Genomic DNA, 14,031 nt, shown 5'->3' on the forward strand with positions numbered 1-14,031 from the left:
GGACAAGGTGTTCTGCTTCGTCCATCTGAGTGTTCAGGAGTTTCTGGCTGCTCTTCATGTTCACCTGACCTTCATCAACTCTGGTATCAATCTGCTTGAAGAATCTTTGACAGAAAATAAAGAATCAGCACTGGCTAATTTACATCAAAGTGCTGTGGACAAAGCATTACAGAGTCCAAATGGACATCTGGACTTGTTCCTCCGCTTCCTCCTGGGACTTTCCCTGCACACCAATCAGAGACTCCTACATGGTCTCCTGACACAGCAAGCAAACAGTTCACAGATCAACCAAGAAACAGCCCAGTACATCAGGGAGAAAATCAATGGCAATCTGCCAACAGAGAAAAACATCAACCTGTTCCACTGTCTGAATGAACTGAACGATCGTTCTCTAGTGGAGGAGATCCAACAGTCTCTGAGTTCAGGACGTCTCTCCAGTGATAAACTGTCTCCTGCTCAGTTGTCAGCTCTGGTCTTCATCTTACTGTCATCAGAAAAAGATCTGGATGTGTTTGATCTCAAAAAGTATTTCTCTTCAGAGGAGGCTCTTGTGAGGCTGTTGCCTGTGGTCAAAGCAACACAAAAAGCAGTGTAAGTATACCTGAAGAAATYTAGAGAAAACTTTACTTTTGCCATATAATTTTAGTCTAACATGATTTCTATTTTTTTAGSATGAGTGGCTGCGATCTCTCAGAGAGAATCTGTGAACCTCTGTCTAATATTCTGAGCTCTCAGTCCTTGAGTTTAAGAGAATTGGACTTGAGTAACAACAATCTAAGGGATTCGGGAGTGGAGCTGTTGTGTGATGGACTAAAAACTTCACAATGCATGTTGGAGATTCTAAGGTAAAATATTTTTTGTTTGCTGATCTGCTGACTAATGTTCAGTTTTCTGTCCTTCCCATTGTGTCTCAACTTATTTAAAGACCAAATCCATTTTGCTGTCTTTGATATAATAATGAAACCTCMTTTAGAGAGCTTGCTCCCACAAATGTTTGAAATTCTTTGCATCGTTTTTTCATCTGTAGCCTCTCAGGCTGTCTGATCACAGAGAAGGGCTGYACTCCTCTGGCCTCAGCTCTGAGCTCCAGCCTCTCCAATCTAAAAGAGCTGAACCTGAGCTACAATGATCCAGGAGATGCAGGAAAGAAGCAGCTGAAAGAGGCAGCGAGGAGTCCACAGTGCAAACTTAAGTAAGGAGATGCAGCTGTAATATCTGATAAGGAGGAAGAAGATGTGTAAACATTTTCTTCTACCTTCATCCTACCTATGTTGTTGTGATCTGTAATGAACTAAATCATAAAAAAGAGCTAGCTATCTTAGCTCTTTATCTCAGTGTATAATAATGTGTGTCTGAGAGACATGTAATGTCCATGTTTGCTTTGTGAAAGAGACTGATGGTCTGTCTCTCCCTCCTCCATTCAGGGTGGAGCCTGCTGGGGTCCAATGGTTGACACCAGGTCTGAGGAAGTGTAAGTGTTTTTCATTTGATTTATGTCAACAAAGYGGCTCACATCACTCATTCAAGTGTCACCATAAAAGGATCAATAAATGATCAATATCTACATTGTGTTTGTTCTCTCCATCAGATTCCTGTCAACTCACCATTGACACAAACACAGTGAGCAGAAAACTCAAGCTGTCTGAGGACAACAGGAAGGCGACCTGTGTGGAGGATGTTCAGCCTTATCCTGACCATCCAGACAGATTTGATGTTAGGCCTCAGCTTCTGTGTACAGATGGTCTGACTGGTCGATGTTATTATGAGGTGGAGATTGGAAAAGGAGTTGATATATCACTCAGCTACAAAGGAATTGGGAGGAAAGGAGACACCAGTGACTGCCGGTTTGGAATGAATAATCTTTCCTGGAGTTTGATCTGCTCTGATCGCCATGGCAACTGTCTCTGGAATAATAAGTCAGGAGCATCCATCTCCTCCTCCTCTGTCTCTAACAGAGTAGCGGTGTATGTGGACTGTCCTGGTGGAGTTCTGTCCTTCTACAGAGTCTCCTCTGACTCGCTGATCCACCTCTACACCTTCAACACCACCTTCACTGAGCCTCTCTACCCTGGATTTGCAATCTTCTCTAATTCCTCTGTTTCTTTAATCTGAAGAGCCTAAGAAATGGTCTGCTCCCCTTTTTCTACAGTCTAGTTTTGCTCACTTAGCTTGACTTTTTGAAAGAACGCTAAAAGGAGATGTTGACTAAAATGGGTTTTTACATTCAACTAAAAAGCAGTAGCTACTCTTGTTGCACCGGGCTTGCCAGTGGTGACTGACAGACTATAATCCAGTTTGTCTGTATTTGTCCTGCAGAAACTGAACAACTTATTTAAAGAAATACTAAGGTGTTTTCAGGTCATTAAGTGAAAAAAGTGAAAACTGTTTAACTTTTCACATTCTCTTTCCATCATACATATATTACCTTAAAACACTTTTTACTTTCATGTACTTATTTTTTGTTTTGTTCTTGTAAATGTTTTTGTATACTTTCATGATTTTTTGCAATTATTTTGTTTCATTTGCTAAAATCCAAGTAAATGCTGTAATGTAACTTGAGAAAATGAAAAGAATACTAAATGGTGCAAAAGGGAGTTTTTACATTACTAATGCTTAAGTATTCTCCTTGAATTGCATTTTAAGTTTCTTGGCAAACTAACTGCAGATTGCTTCAGCAGCCTTCTCTAACTTATTGATCACTGCTACACCTTCAGCATCACCTTCACTGAACTTCTCTAACTAGATCTGCAGTCTTCACTAATTCCTCTGTTTCTTTAATCTGGAAACCCTGACAAAATCAGCTTTTAAAACACTTTTTACATTCATGTACTCATTTTGTTTTGTTCTCATATTTTTGTTTTACTTTCCCTAAATATCTAAACTCTTAAATGTAGATTATTTAGGCAAAGTTGCTGTTATATAGAACTGAATAAAATGTAGTTAGTGATTTTTTAATTTGTTTTGTACATGCATAAATATGTTTTATGTTTGAAGGCAGTGAATCCTAAAGAAGTTCCACAACTGTTAGTTTTGCTTTATTTTTCAGTATTATCATATGAGTGTTTTTATTCTTAATGATGCTTTTTATGTACCTCACTATTAAGTTTACTTTTCTGTATGCTTAGCCAGAGATCCTGAATTAATATAGATTTGTTTTCATGTTTAACAGAGAAGATTAATGTGAAAGAAACTGAAATAGAGTTTATTTGTACCTGATGAACATGTAAAATACATTCTACCTATGAATACAAGTAAAGTTAATGCTTATTTCAATTACACTCTAAAAACCAGGAAGATGAAAGATCTTAAATGTTCTTTAATGATTCTTTGTGTTGTGGACGATGGACTGTAAACAAAGACAGAATATTGATTATTTTTTATAAGTAGAAAAATAAAACCAGGTGAAACTGACACATGTTCTTCAGTAATGCACTAATTTAATGTGATTTGTTAAGGCTGGTTTTGGTTTTGTAATTTTTTCTGTTAGCTTTTTCTTTCAGTTTTGCTTTGTTTCATTTTCACTTCAGTTCTTTCTTAGCGATTCTAGTTTATGTTTATTTCTAGTTATACTGCTCAATATAACTTTACTTAGAGTTATATTGTGTCGTTAATAAATAGCAGGTTTTCTGAGGGAAACCCTGCCTTCATCTCTGCATTTGGGTCCAACACCAACCTGGTCATGACATAATTGTGTGAAGGGAAGTCTAAGATCTTTTGCCTGATTTATGGATCAATACTTTCATATTACTAATGCAAAGGATTCTCTTCAAATTGGACAATAGTTTTATTGGACAACTTTTAACATAATAAAATAAGCATGTAAATTAGCTTTTAATAAAATATATTTAACCCTTTTATTTTTATGGTGGTTTAAAAAACTGTAAAGTTTTAAGTGTAATATTGACTGTAAAATCAACTTTCAGAGCCTTTGGTTTCTGTTTTAAAACCTGTGCTTGTGCATCAAGTTAGCATGTTTCCTCTTTCCATTTTCTCCCGGCTTCCTATTCATATCTTCAGTGTAAGCTAAATAACCAGTAATTCTTAACTTTCCCCCTAGAACTGTTAAACATCGTCTCTCCTCCCAGAGTTCACCATAAAACTTAAGGCCAAGCTTGAGATTTTCAGAACTACTGTTTTCACATCAAGAGAAGCAGTCGACCACAAAATGCAAAGAATCGTATGTTTTTATTTTTAAAGGTTTAACATCAACATGTCAGTCTCTATAAAGAACTTTCGCAGTTGATTTTGTATTTTTTTTATTTTGTAGTGCTACTGTAAAAACATTTGCATTGATCTTTATTCATTAAACTTCTTCCAAAATCTACATATTGAAGAAAAAAAGATTAAAAATTGCAAGCTTGAACACACAAACATTTTTATTCTTTAATGAACATGAGTAACTCATTCACAGTTTATTTTACTCTGTCGATCACAGGTTATGACTTGACATCAAGAAAGTCTGAGGCAGCAGTGAAGTAGAGGTAAATACTGCCACCTGCAGGTGGACATTAACATCGCTTAAACCTAACGCTTTAGACAATTTTTGTCAAATTTGCAATAAACATAATTAGCGTAGAGATATGTTGCTCTTGCACAAATTTCTGTGCCCATGGAATTCCCAAAAAAATAAGATATGTATAACATCACAGATTCAAGCAAATATTTCACAAGTAAAAGACTTAAAAATGGAAAATAAATAAAATCATTAAAATATTAAATTTTCTATATTATACATGACAAAAGATATATAGGTTCATAACTGTTTAATACAAACTTAAGAGGCAAATGACACCCCACCTTATTATAAGGAGTAAAGTAATTATTTAATCACCAAAGAAAGTTTGGCATTTTATGTGCTTGTGACAATAAATACAGATTCAACATGTTCATGTTGAGCCTGTGAAGATGCCTCCTCTACTTGTTCTAGTTTTTCCTCGTATATGGGAATAACTTTTTACCACGTTAATCAAACCACATCCTGTTGGTCTACAGCTGACACAAAAGAGCAGAGGAGTTCAGTTTGACCCCGTACCCAAAGCCAGCATAGAGCGGTTCAGTGAATGAGGTGCTGAAGCTGTGGAGGTGGGTCACTACATCACCGGAGACTCTGCAGAAGGACAGGATGCCAGCAGGACAGTCCACATAGACTCCTACACGATGAGAGGCAGCAGGMGAGGAAGGAAGAGGAATGGGTGTACCGCTGTTGTTGTGCCAAGCGCTGTATCCGCCATCAGTGCAGGCAAGACACCAAGACTGATCGTTCCCTCCAAACTTGGAGCCATCGCTGTCACCATTCCTTCCAATCCCTCTGTAGCTCACTGCTACATAAACCTTTCCAACCCATTCAACCTCCCAGTAGCAGCGACCAGTCAAACCAGTTTCACACAGCACCTGGGGCCAGTAGTCAAATCTTTCTGGGTGATCAGGGTGTGGGTGTTCCTTCCGCAGGTCGGTTACCTTCCTGTTGTTCTCAGACAGTTTGAGGAACTTGTGAGCCGTGTTTGGGTCCAGTGTGAGCTCACAGAAGTCTGAAGAAAGATATTTATTTTTACATACATATTAAACCTGTTTGAGGATTATACATCATTTTGCAAAGTACTTTAAATCAGTAACTTTCTAGGTTATAAAAACCTGATAAATGTGAATAAAAATCACGCTTTCTTACATTTTCTGAAGTTTGGCTTCAACCACTGGACAGAACCAGGTTCAGCTCTGTAAGGCATGAAGGAAAGACAGAGAAAAGACAGTTTTTATTGTGCATACTATGCAACAGAACCATCAATAATGCTATATTTTCATTATCTGATATAATTAATTACTCAGGTAATGCATAGTTTCTTCAGGATATAGTAAAGGACAATTAAATCTTGCTCAAATGTACCGTATTTTCCACACTATAAGGCGCACCTTAAACGAATTGGCCTATTTTAAAACTTTTTTCATATATAAAGCGCATAGAATAGACGCTTCAGTTTGGGTTGCCAAGTTGTTCCTTACTCTACTATTACACATCCACATTTGTAAAGAAATGGTCCCCGAGTACTTTATATAGTAGGCTGCCCCAGTCATTATTTCACTCACGGTGTTGGTGTTGTGATATTGTGTCCAACTGCTTTCTGGGTAACACAGACCAACCGACACGCTGCCGCCGTCTCTGTCTCTCTTCCCCCGCCCCTCCGCCCCCCCGGCTTTAAATGTATTATCAAACTTTATTAACAAACCAGCGTTCTGACAACTATCCCAGCATGCACCGCGCACTTCTTCTCCTATGGAGAAAATGAAGTTGGCGGCTGCTTACCATAGTTGCTAGACCTGTTGTGACTCAATATTGGTCCATATATAAGGCGCACTGCCGGCTTTTGAGGAAATTGAAGGTTTTTAGGTGCGCCTTATAGTGCAGAAAATATGGTAGTCAGAAGACAACTCTGTTCCTCTGGGACTTCTGTCCTGTTTATTTCAGGTGTGTTTCTGCTTGAAAGCATCTGACTTAATATGGTTATAAGCCGAATATTTTTTTTAATTCAGTTGTGTTGTAGCAGAGATGAGCTTAAAACATCCACACCATTGAGGACCAGATTGTAGACCTCTGATGCTGCCTGTGATTAATTTAACCAGGATGATGAGTCCGAACCTGATGGTGTCCAGTCTGCAGTCAGGTCTCTTTTGACTGATTGAGAGCAGCTTCAGTCCCGACTCTCCTGGATGGTTGTAGCTCAGGTCCAGCTCTCTGAGGTGGGATGTGTTGGAGATCAGAGCCGAAGCCAGAGAGGAACAGCCTTCCTCTGAGATCAGACAGCCTGAAAGACTGAAGATGCAGCAAATAAATCTGTTACATGCAGGTACTCAGATCTGGAAGTGTAAACCCAAATGTTCAGTTTCTGTATATTCATCCAATTAATTATTCACTGGGTCCAACTGCCGATTATCGACACACACTGAGATCCCTATCTTTTGTTTGAACTTATCAGTTGCTTTCTTCTGTTTATTCCAGGTTGAGTAACAGAGGGAAATAGTTTAGGAAGGGAAAACAAYCACCCAATCCTCAATGACATTCACAAGATGATTCCAGGCAATTTCAAAGCATTCCCAGGTCATGCAGTGTTTTGCAAAAAAAAAAAACAAATTGGAAAAAATTACGATTCCTAAGTCCTTTAGGAGGAAAACAAAGTGGTCGAGGAATCAAATTGTTACAATAGTAACACGGATTTGTAGGACAATGATGTTAGGAACATAATCTCTTTCAAGTTAGATTAAATTTAATGGATGCACAGGATCTGTGATTATTTTACTAAAACCGAATCTATTTATTTCTAAGAGTACAAAGTGATTTGAAATCATGTATACATCAGGCTTGGTACAATGTACAAGAAAGACTGTGCAAATACATTAACTTTGGCAAATTGTGTTAATTAGTGTACAAAAGATTTTAAGTGAAAACTTTGACAGTCTAATGTTTAAAGTTGAATAACAACAGAGACTGTGATCTGACCTGAGAGTTTCCAGTTTGCAACATGGACTCTCCAGTCCATGGCACAGTTGCTTTATCCCAGAATCCTCCAAGTCGTTGTTACTCAGGTCCAGCTCTCTCAAACTAGTTGACTGGGAACTGAGAACTGAGGAAAGAGCTTCACAGCTTCTTGCTGACAGGTTACAGCCACTCAACCTGAAAACCAATATGCCAAGTTTACAATAAAACACTGTATCACCAATACAGCCATATTCCTGTGAAGGTGTTTAGACAGATGGAGACAGACATCTATTCTCAGAACTGCACTTGAACAGTCTCAATAAAGAATATGGATCATTTTAGACAAAGTAACAAATGAAAAAACCCCATGTATTTTTCTAATTATTTGTACTCATATTGCAGGTTCCTTATGAAGTTGTTTATAAGAATTTATGTAATTTATGTAATCAAAACAAGTATACTCACACAGCTTTCTTAGCAGCTTTGACCACTGGCAGCAGTCTGAAAAGAGCCTCTTCTGAAGCAGAGTATTTCTTCAGGTCAAACTCATCCAGATCTTTTCCAGATGACAGTAAGATGAAGACCAGAGCTGACCACTGAGCAGAAGACAGTTTATCTGTGGAGAGACTTCCTGATTTGAGGTACTTTCTGATCTCCTCTTGTAAGGAACAATCCTTCAGCTCATTCAGACAGTAGAACAGGTTGATGCTTTTATCTACAGACACATTGTCACTGATCTTTTGCTTTATGTACTGAACTGTTTCCTGGTTTTTCTGTAAGCTTCTTGCCTTCTGTGTCAGGAGACCATGTAGAAGTCTCTGATTGGTCTGCAGTGAAAGACCCAGGAGGAACCGGAGAAACAAGTCCAGATGTCCATTTGGACTCTGTAATGCTTTGTCCACAGCACTCTGATGTAAATTAGCCAGTGCTGATTCTTTATCTTCTCTCAAAGATTCCTCAAGCAGATTGATACCAGAGTTGATGAAGGTCAGGTGAACATGAAGAGCAGCCAGAAACTCCTGAACACTCAGATGGACGAAGCAGAACACCTTGTCCTGGTACAGCCCTYTCTCCTCTMTAAAGATCTGTGTGAACACTCCTGAGTACACTGATGCTGCTCTGATATCGATGCCACACTCTGTCAGGTCTGATTCATAGAAGATCAGGTTTCCTTTCTGCAGCTGATCAAAAGCCAGTTTTCCCAGAGACTCAATCATCTTCCTGCTCTCTGGACTCCAGTGTGGATCTATTTCAGATCCTCCATCATACTTGACCTTCTTCACTTTGGTCTGAACCACCAGGAAGTGGATGTACATCTCAGTCAGGGTGCTGGGCAGCTCTCCTGCCTCTCTGGTCTTCATCACATCCTCTAGGACTGTAGCAGTGATCCAGCAAAAGACTGGGATGTGACACATGATGTGGAGGCTTCGTGATGTCTTAATGTGGGAGATGATCATTCTTGTCTGCTTTTCATCTCTGAATCTCTTCCTGAAGTACTCCTCCTTCTGGGGGTCAGTGAACCCTCTGACCTCTGTTACCATGCCAACACACTCAGCAGGGATCTGAYTGGCTGCTGCAGGTCGTGTGGTTATCCAGAGGAGAGCAGAGGGAAGCAGTTTCCCCCTGATGAGGTTTGTCAGCAGAACATCCACTGAGCTGGACTCTGTAGCATCAGTCAGTATCTCGTTGTTGAAGTTCAGTGGAAGTCGACTCTCATCCAAGCCATCAAAGATGAACAGAACCTGGAACTGTTCAAAGTTACTGATTCCTTTGGTTTCAGTAAAGAATCGATGAATCAGTTCCACCAGGCTGAACTTTTTCTCTTTCAGCACATTCAGTTCTCTGAAATTGAATGGAAATATGAACTGGATGTTCTGGTTGGTTTTGCCTTCCGCCCAGTCCAGAGTGAACTTCTGTGTTAACATCGTTTTCCCAATGCCAGCCACTCCCTTTGACATCACTGTTCTGATTGGTTGATCTCTTTCATGTTGGACTTTAAAGATGTCTTCTTGTCTGATTGTTGTTTCTGGTCTGTGTTGTTTCCTGGATGCTGTTTCAATCTGTCTGACCTCATGTTCCTGGTTGACCTCTCCAGTCCCTCCCTCTGTGATGTATAGCTCTGTGTAGATCTGGTTCAGGAGGGTTGGACTTCCTGCTTTAGCGATTCCCTCAAACACACACTGGAATTTCTTCTTCAGGGAGAATTTAAGGTTATCCTGACACATGGAAGGAGTTTCTACAAACAGACAAAAGACATGAGTTCACCTGAGATATGGATCACTTCAAAACTATTCTTCTTAAAATAGGGGAAAGTAACAAAAAGATTCCACTTTTCAATCCTAGGAACATCCATCACTATCCTATCTGAGAGCCAAACGGGTTTTTGGTAAAGTTTTTTTTGACTGCAGCCTCAGGAATATTGCCTCCATCAAGAACAGCTCAGAGGATGGAGATGCTGACATCATGGGCCTATGAGGAAAAGTCAAGGCTAGCGTGTGCTAGCATGAGATTCTGGCAAGGAAACTGAGGCCATTTAATGAGTTTCTGATCGCAACTATCTCAGGAGATGATTAGGTCTGCAGAAGAGCCTGAGCAACTTCATCATCTATGGAAAACCTGCAAAATTATTCTCCCATTAAATACATTGATAAGGAGTTCAAAGTTTTGCGATATTATGAGTCAGCAGATCCTAAAGTCTTATGTTTGTTTCCTTCAAACTGTTTTTTGTGCTGAAGCTTTTACTTGAACTGCTGAGATTCATGCAATGGAAGAAATTAATGCAATAAAATAATAATTTCTTAGTTAATATATAATATATAAGTTTGATTTTACAAAATGTGTTTCATCAACCATTTTACTTAATTGTTTTTCTGTTAATTGGTTGAAAATTGAGATTTTAATAGTTCTCTTACTGCTCTGCAGACGCTCGGCCAATTCCTCCTGATTCATCTTCCTCAAGAAGAAAACTATGATCTTCAGCAAAGCTTCTGTGCTGTTCCTCCTCCTCTGCTCTTCAACATCATCATCCTCCACCACCTCCTCATCCTCCCTCTGACTCTCTGAGCATTCTGGGTAACATGGATTCAAAACCTTTTGAATCTTCTTCAGCTCRTTCTTTGTAAAAAGGATCATGTTTCGCTCCAGCTCCTGAAAAGGAATCCCAGATAATGAGAAGTGAGACTGGATCAGAACATCAGGTCCAGTTGGACAGACTGGAGATTCTGGCCATCTGGTCTAAAAAGAGCAGCAGGAAGAAGTTCTGACTGAACAGAACAGATGTGCAGACCGTAAATATAGAGTCCAGCTGTGTTAGGTGCTGCTGTGCAGACGGACCGCTGGAAACCTCTGAGCTCTGCTGGTCCACTCTGAGGAGGAACCAGGAATCATTTATAAAAAACACACAATGTTGCAGATGTCTTTCAAATGTAATGATAAATGTTAGATATTTTCATGTATTTGTTTTTCCATTAAGAAAAAGGTATTTTAGATGTTTGATGTTAAAGTTGTTTTAAATCAGAATATGCTTTATTTTTTCTCTGTCTCCAGCTCCTCAGCCAAATGTTTGATGCTTTTGTTTTGAAAATCTGCTCCTGTTGGTTAAAGTCTAACTGAGGAACTGACCTCAGGTCTGGGTGGGATTTCCATCCTCCTGTCTGGTTGCTCTTCAGAGACAAACAACTGGGTTCAGATTCTGGATCAGAACTTGGTCTTTGGTTGATCAGGGGAGACAAAARAACATTTTAGGTCMATTTGTTTTGGTTCCAACACATTAAACCTTTCAACCATTCAGAACCAGGTCAGCGTTACACCTCTCTTTCATCAATTTGATCTAAATTCCAGGTTTTGAACTCTAGTCAGATTTAATTGTTAATTAATTCATTTTTACATCAAATATGGACAAATTCAAAATCCTGAAAAGGAGCCTTTGATTCTGCTGAAAACAGATCAGTTCATCGTTTTTATTTGTTTTACCTGGGGAGAAAGAACTGGTGCTGATCCAGTTCAGATGTGCAGAACCTTCCTTTAAACTGAAGAGGTTCTGACTTTGATTGGTTGCTCCGAAATGACAAACAGCTGGGTTGAGGCTGAAGGACAGAATCTGGACCAGAATCAAKTTCTGGTTCCCACAGACCGATTCTGGAGAAGAGATGGGAATAAATAAATCTAAATATAAATAAATGTATAAATGCATTTATAAATCAATAGATACATTTTAAAAATTAAGAACAAAAAATTATACATCAAGCAAGCAATAAAGAAATTATAAATGCATCTAAAATTAATAAATCAATGAGGAACTGATAAATGAATACATTTATAAAATAAAATCAAAGAAAAATTATAAATGAATAAAGTTAATAAATGCGTTTAAGAAATCAATTTTAAAAATCAGTAAATAAATYAATAATCAAATAATAAATACATAAAGATATAAACACAAACAGAAATAAAAATAAATACATCTTACAACTTTAATTTCAAACATACTTTAAAATAGATTTTCTAATTTAAAGCTGCTTTAAAAACTAAATATTTATATCAGTACATCAATATATTATTGTTTATTACATTTAATGAGACACAAAACTGTTTTCAGGTGATTACAGGTCAAAACGTCTCRAGTTTTGCTGAACTGAGTCACTCCGGATATCTAGTTAATAAATGACCAGATATTAGTCTGAYAGCCTTGAGTTGCTTTATCGTAGCAGAACAAAAGATCAACATCACATTGACTCACGTGTTCTTCAGAGAAAGTCTGGTTCTGAACAAGCCGGGTGGACTCATAGCAGCTCTTCATGGACTCGGCATTCTGGGAAGAAACTTCAAATAGAAAACAATCAGTGGAGCGATGTGGTGGCGGGATTCAGAACTGGAGGTGAATCCAGTTGGTAGCTTTTCAGTGTTTCTCTGCATCTGGATCTGAAGCTTAAACATACGTATCATGAAGCAGGACAGATGTTAACGGGCTGAACATGGATCATCTCTTTMTTGCTTTAGTTATCATTTTTCATGTTTACAACAGTAAAATAATTCTGGTGATTCATCTTKATCTGCCACCTGCTGCAGAGCACAGCTGTTCACAGCGCTGCCKCTGCAATGTTTATGATTAAAAATAAACAAGTTGCATTAATTTGGCTTAAATATGCAGAATGTAAAACATGGCAGCTGAATAAATTGTTCCARTGTGAAAGTYGACCTCAGATGTGATGAAAGCATTAGTTTATGATCAGATTAAAGGTGAAAGGAGGRTTAGTTTATCCACATCAGATTCTTAGAACATCTTGGAATGAAGCTCAACTAATGGTTGAGATTTTCTCTRCTTGTTTGAAGGTAAAATATGTTCACCTCGAACTTCACTTATTGTCAACATAAGAGCCTCAGCCTGGGAGCAGCAATCCAAGATCAACTTTTTATAATTTTAATGTTTTCATTTATTTCTGGTCAGCAGCAGAGGAACTAGAGTTCTGGTTCTCCTCCTCGGTCAGCTGCTCTCACTTCACTTTTTAATTAAAAGTTTATTTATGCAGCTCCTTYCAGTCAGGTGTCTCTGCTTCACACTCTCTGACAGTTTACCAATCCTGGGTTTCCCCTCCTGCTGCTAATCTATCCCTCTGACAGAAACATCCAGCCGTTTCTAAAATTAGATTTCAGTCTAACATGAAATAAAAACGCTCATCGTTCAACCTCAGATCTACAATCTACCATCTGATCTTATGATCATCAGGCTAAAAATGGGTTTTTAAACATTTTAATGACTTGGTTTTATTTCACATGTTCTGACCTTTAATTGACGTTAAACAGAAAATCCCGAATTTTCTGTTTAATTTTCTATTCTGAAGCTGGATTTGTTTTCATTATTTTAGTMAAACTTAAACAGTTTGTACAGTAAAACAAAAATATGACAGAATGAAGAAAACAAACTTACAGCGTTGAAGGCGTCTGGAGAATGAACGACTTCCTGTTTATTAGCTCCGCCCACCGAGTTAAGCCGCTCCTTAAGTTATAAATCCACCTTCAGGAGCAGAAATCCGTCTTTATGCTCTGCTGACAGTTTTCCCGATGACTTTTTTTTTTCTTTTTTTCCATTTAATTTTCAGTTTAGTTCTGTGGGTTTGTTTTTTCCCCCTAGAATTATTCGAAGACTTAGAGCATTTTTCAGGTTCCCTAAATRAAACGACGAGCCTAGAAAACATGGAGAATTATCTAACATGAACTCAAATGTCGTTTTCAAATCAGAGGTGATGTTTGTTTTAAGGGAAGAATTAAACCTAAAGAATTAAACCTCAACTGGAATCTCTCAGAAACGGATCAATTACTGATGAAGCCCATCAGTTAAAGGTTAAATKAAATTATTTTTAAAGGTTAAATTATAAASGTCATTCAACCAATTTKCTAAATCAAATTACATCAGATTTACAAGAACATAAGAGAACYGAGAGATTACGTCTGTCCAGTAATTTCAAGATTAGCTGTTTGTCTCCCTCTGGCGGTGGAATGATGAAACTGAAATGAGCGATTTTAGCCTCTGTAGCAACAGTGATCAATGTTATCAAAACTAAGTT

The 14,031-nt window shown here is 38.2% G+C and overlaps 2 protein-coding genes across 3 annotated transcripts in view; one reads left to right on the plus strand and one right to left on the minus strand.

The window, feature by feature from the left end:
- LOC103480942 (protein NLRC3-like) overlaps window positions 1–3,413 on the plus strand; it is a 23,135-nt gene extending 19,722 nt beyond the window's left edge. The window contains exons 8-12 of the mRNA XM_008436155.2: window positions 8–591; window positions 672–845; window positions 1,028–1,192; window positions 1,425–1,471; window positions 1,589–3,413. Of these exons, the coding sequence (XP_008434377.1) occupies window positions 8–591; window positions 672–845; window positions 1,028–1,192; window positions 1,425–1,471; window positions 1,589–2,112 (1,494 nt within the window). The 3' untranslated portion in view covers window positions 2,113–3,413. The remainder of the gene's footprint in view (window positions 1–7; window positions 592–671; window positions 846–1,027; window positions 1,193–1,424; window positions 1,472–1,588) is intronic.
- A 754-nt stretch (window positions 3,414–4,167) lies between these two features.
- LOC103480923 (protein NLRC3-like) lies at window positions 4,168–13,430 on the minus strand. 2 transcript variants are annotated; one of them, XM_008436124.2, is made up of 11 exons: window positions 13,395–13,430; window positions 12,207–12,289; window positions 11,441–11,605; window positions 11,090–11,176; window positions 10,755–10,833; window positions 10,381–10,615; window positions 7,934–9,704; window positions 7,490–7,663; window positions 6,632–6,805; window positions 5,666–5,712; window positions 4,168–5,528 (listed from the first exon to the last, which is right to left on the minus strand). In XM_008436124.2, the coding sequence occupies exons 2-11, from the start codon at window positions 12,251–12,253 to the stop codon at window positions 4,987–4,989; spliced, it is 3,321 nt and encodes a 1,106-aa protein (XP_008434346.1). In that variant the 5' UTR covers window positions 12,254–12,289; window positions 13,395–13,430; the 3' UTR covers window positions 4,168–4,986. The 2 variants fall into 2 exon arrangements, with proteins under 2 accessions (XP_008434346.1, XP_017165294.1); XM_017309805.1 differs by lacking the exons at window positions 10,755–10,833; window positions 11,090–11,176; window positions 12,207–12,289; window positions 13,395–13,430 and having other exon boundaries at window positions 11,441–11,488.
- Between the last annotated feature and the right edge of the window lie 601 nt (window positions 13,431–14,031).

The sequence above is a fragment of the Poecilia reticulata genome, linkage group LG2, assembly GCF_000633615.1.
Source record: "Poecilia reticulata strain Guanapo linkage group LG2, Guppy_female_1.0+MT, whole genome shotgun sequence".
NCBI lineage: Eukaryota > Metazoa > Chordata > Actinopteri > Cyprinodontiformes > Poeciliidae > Poecilia > Poecilia reticulata.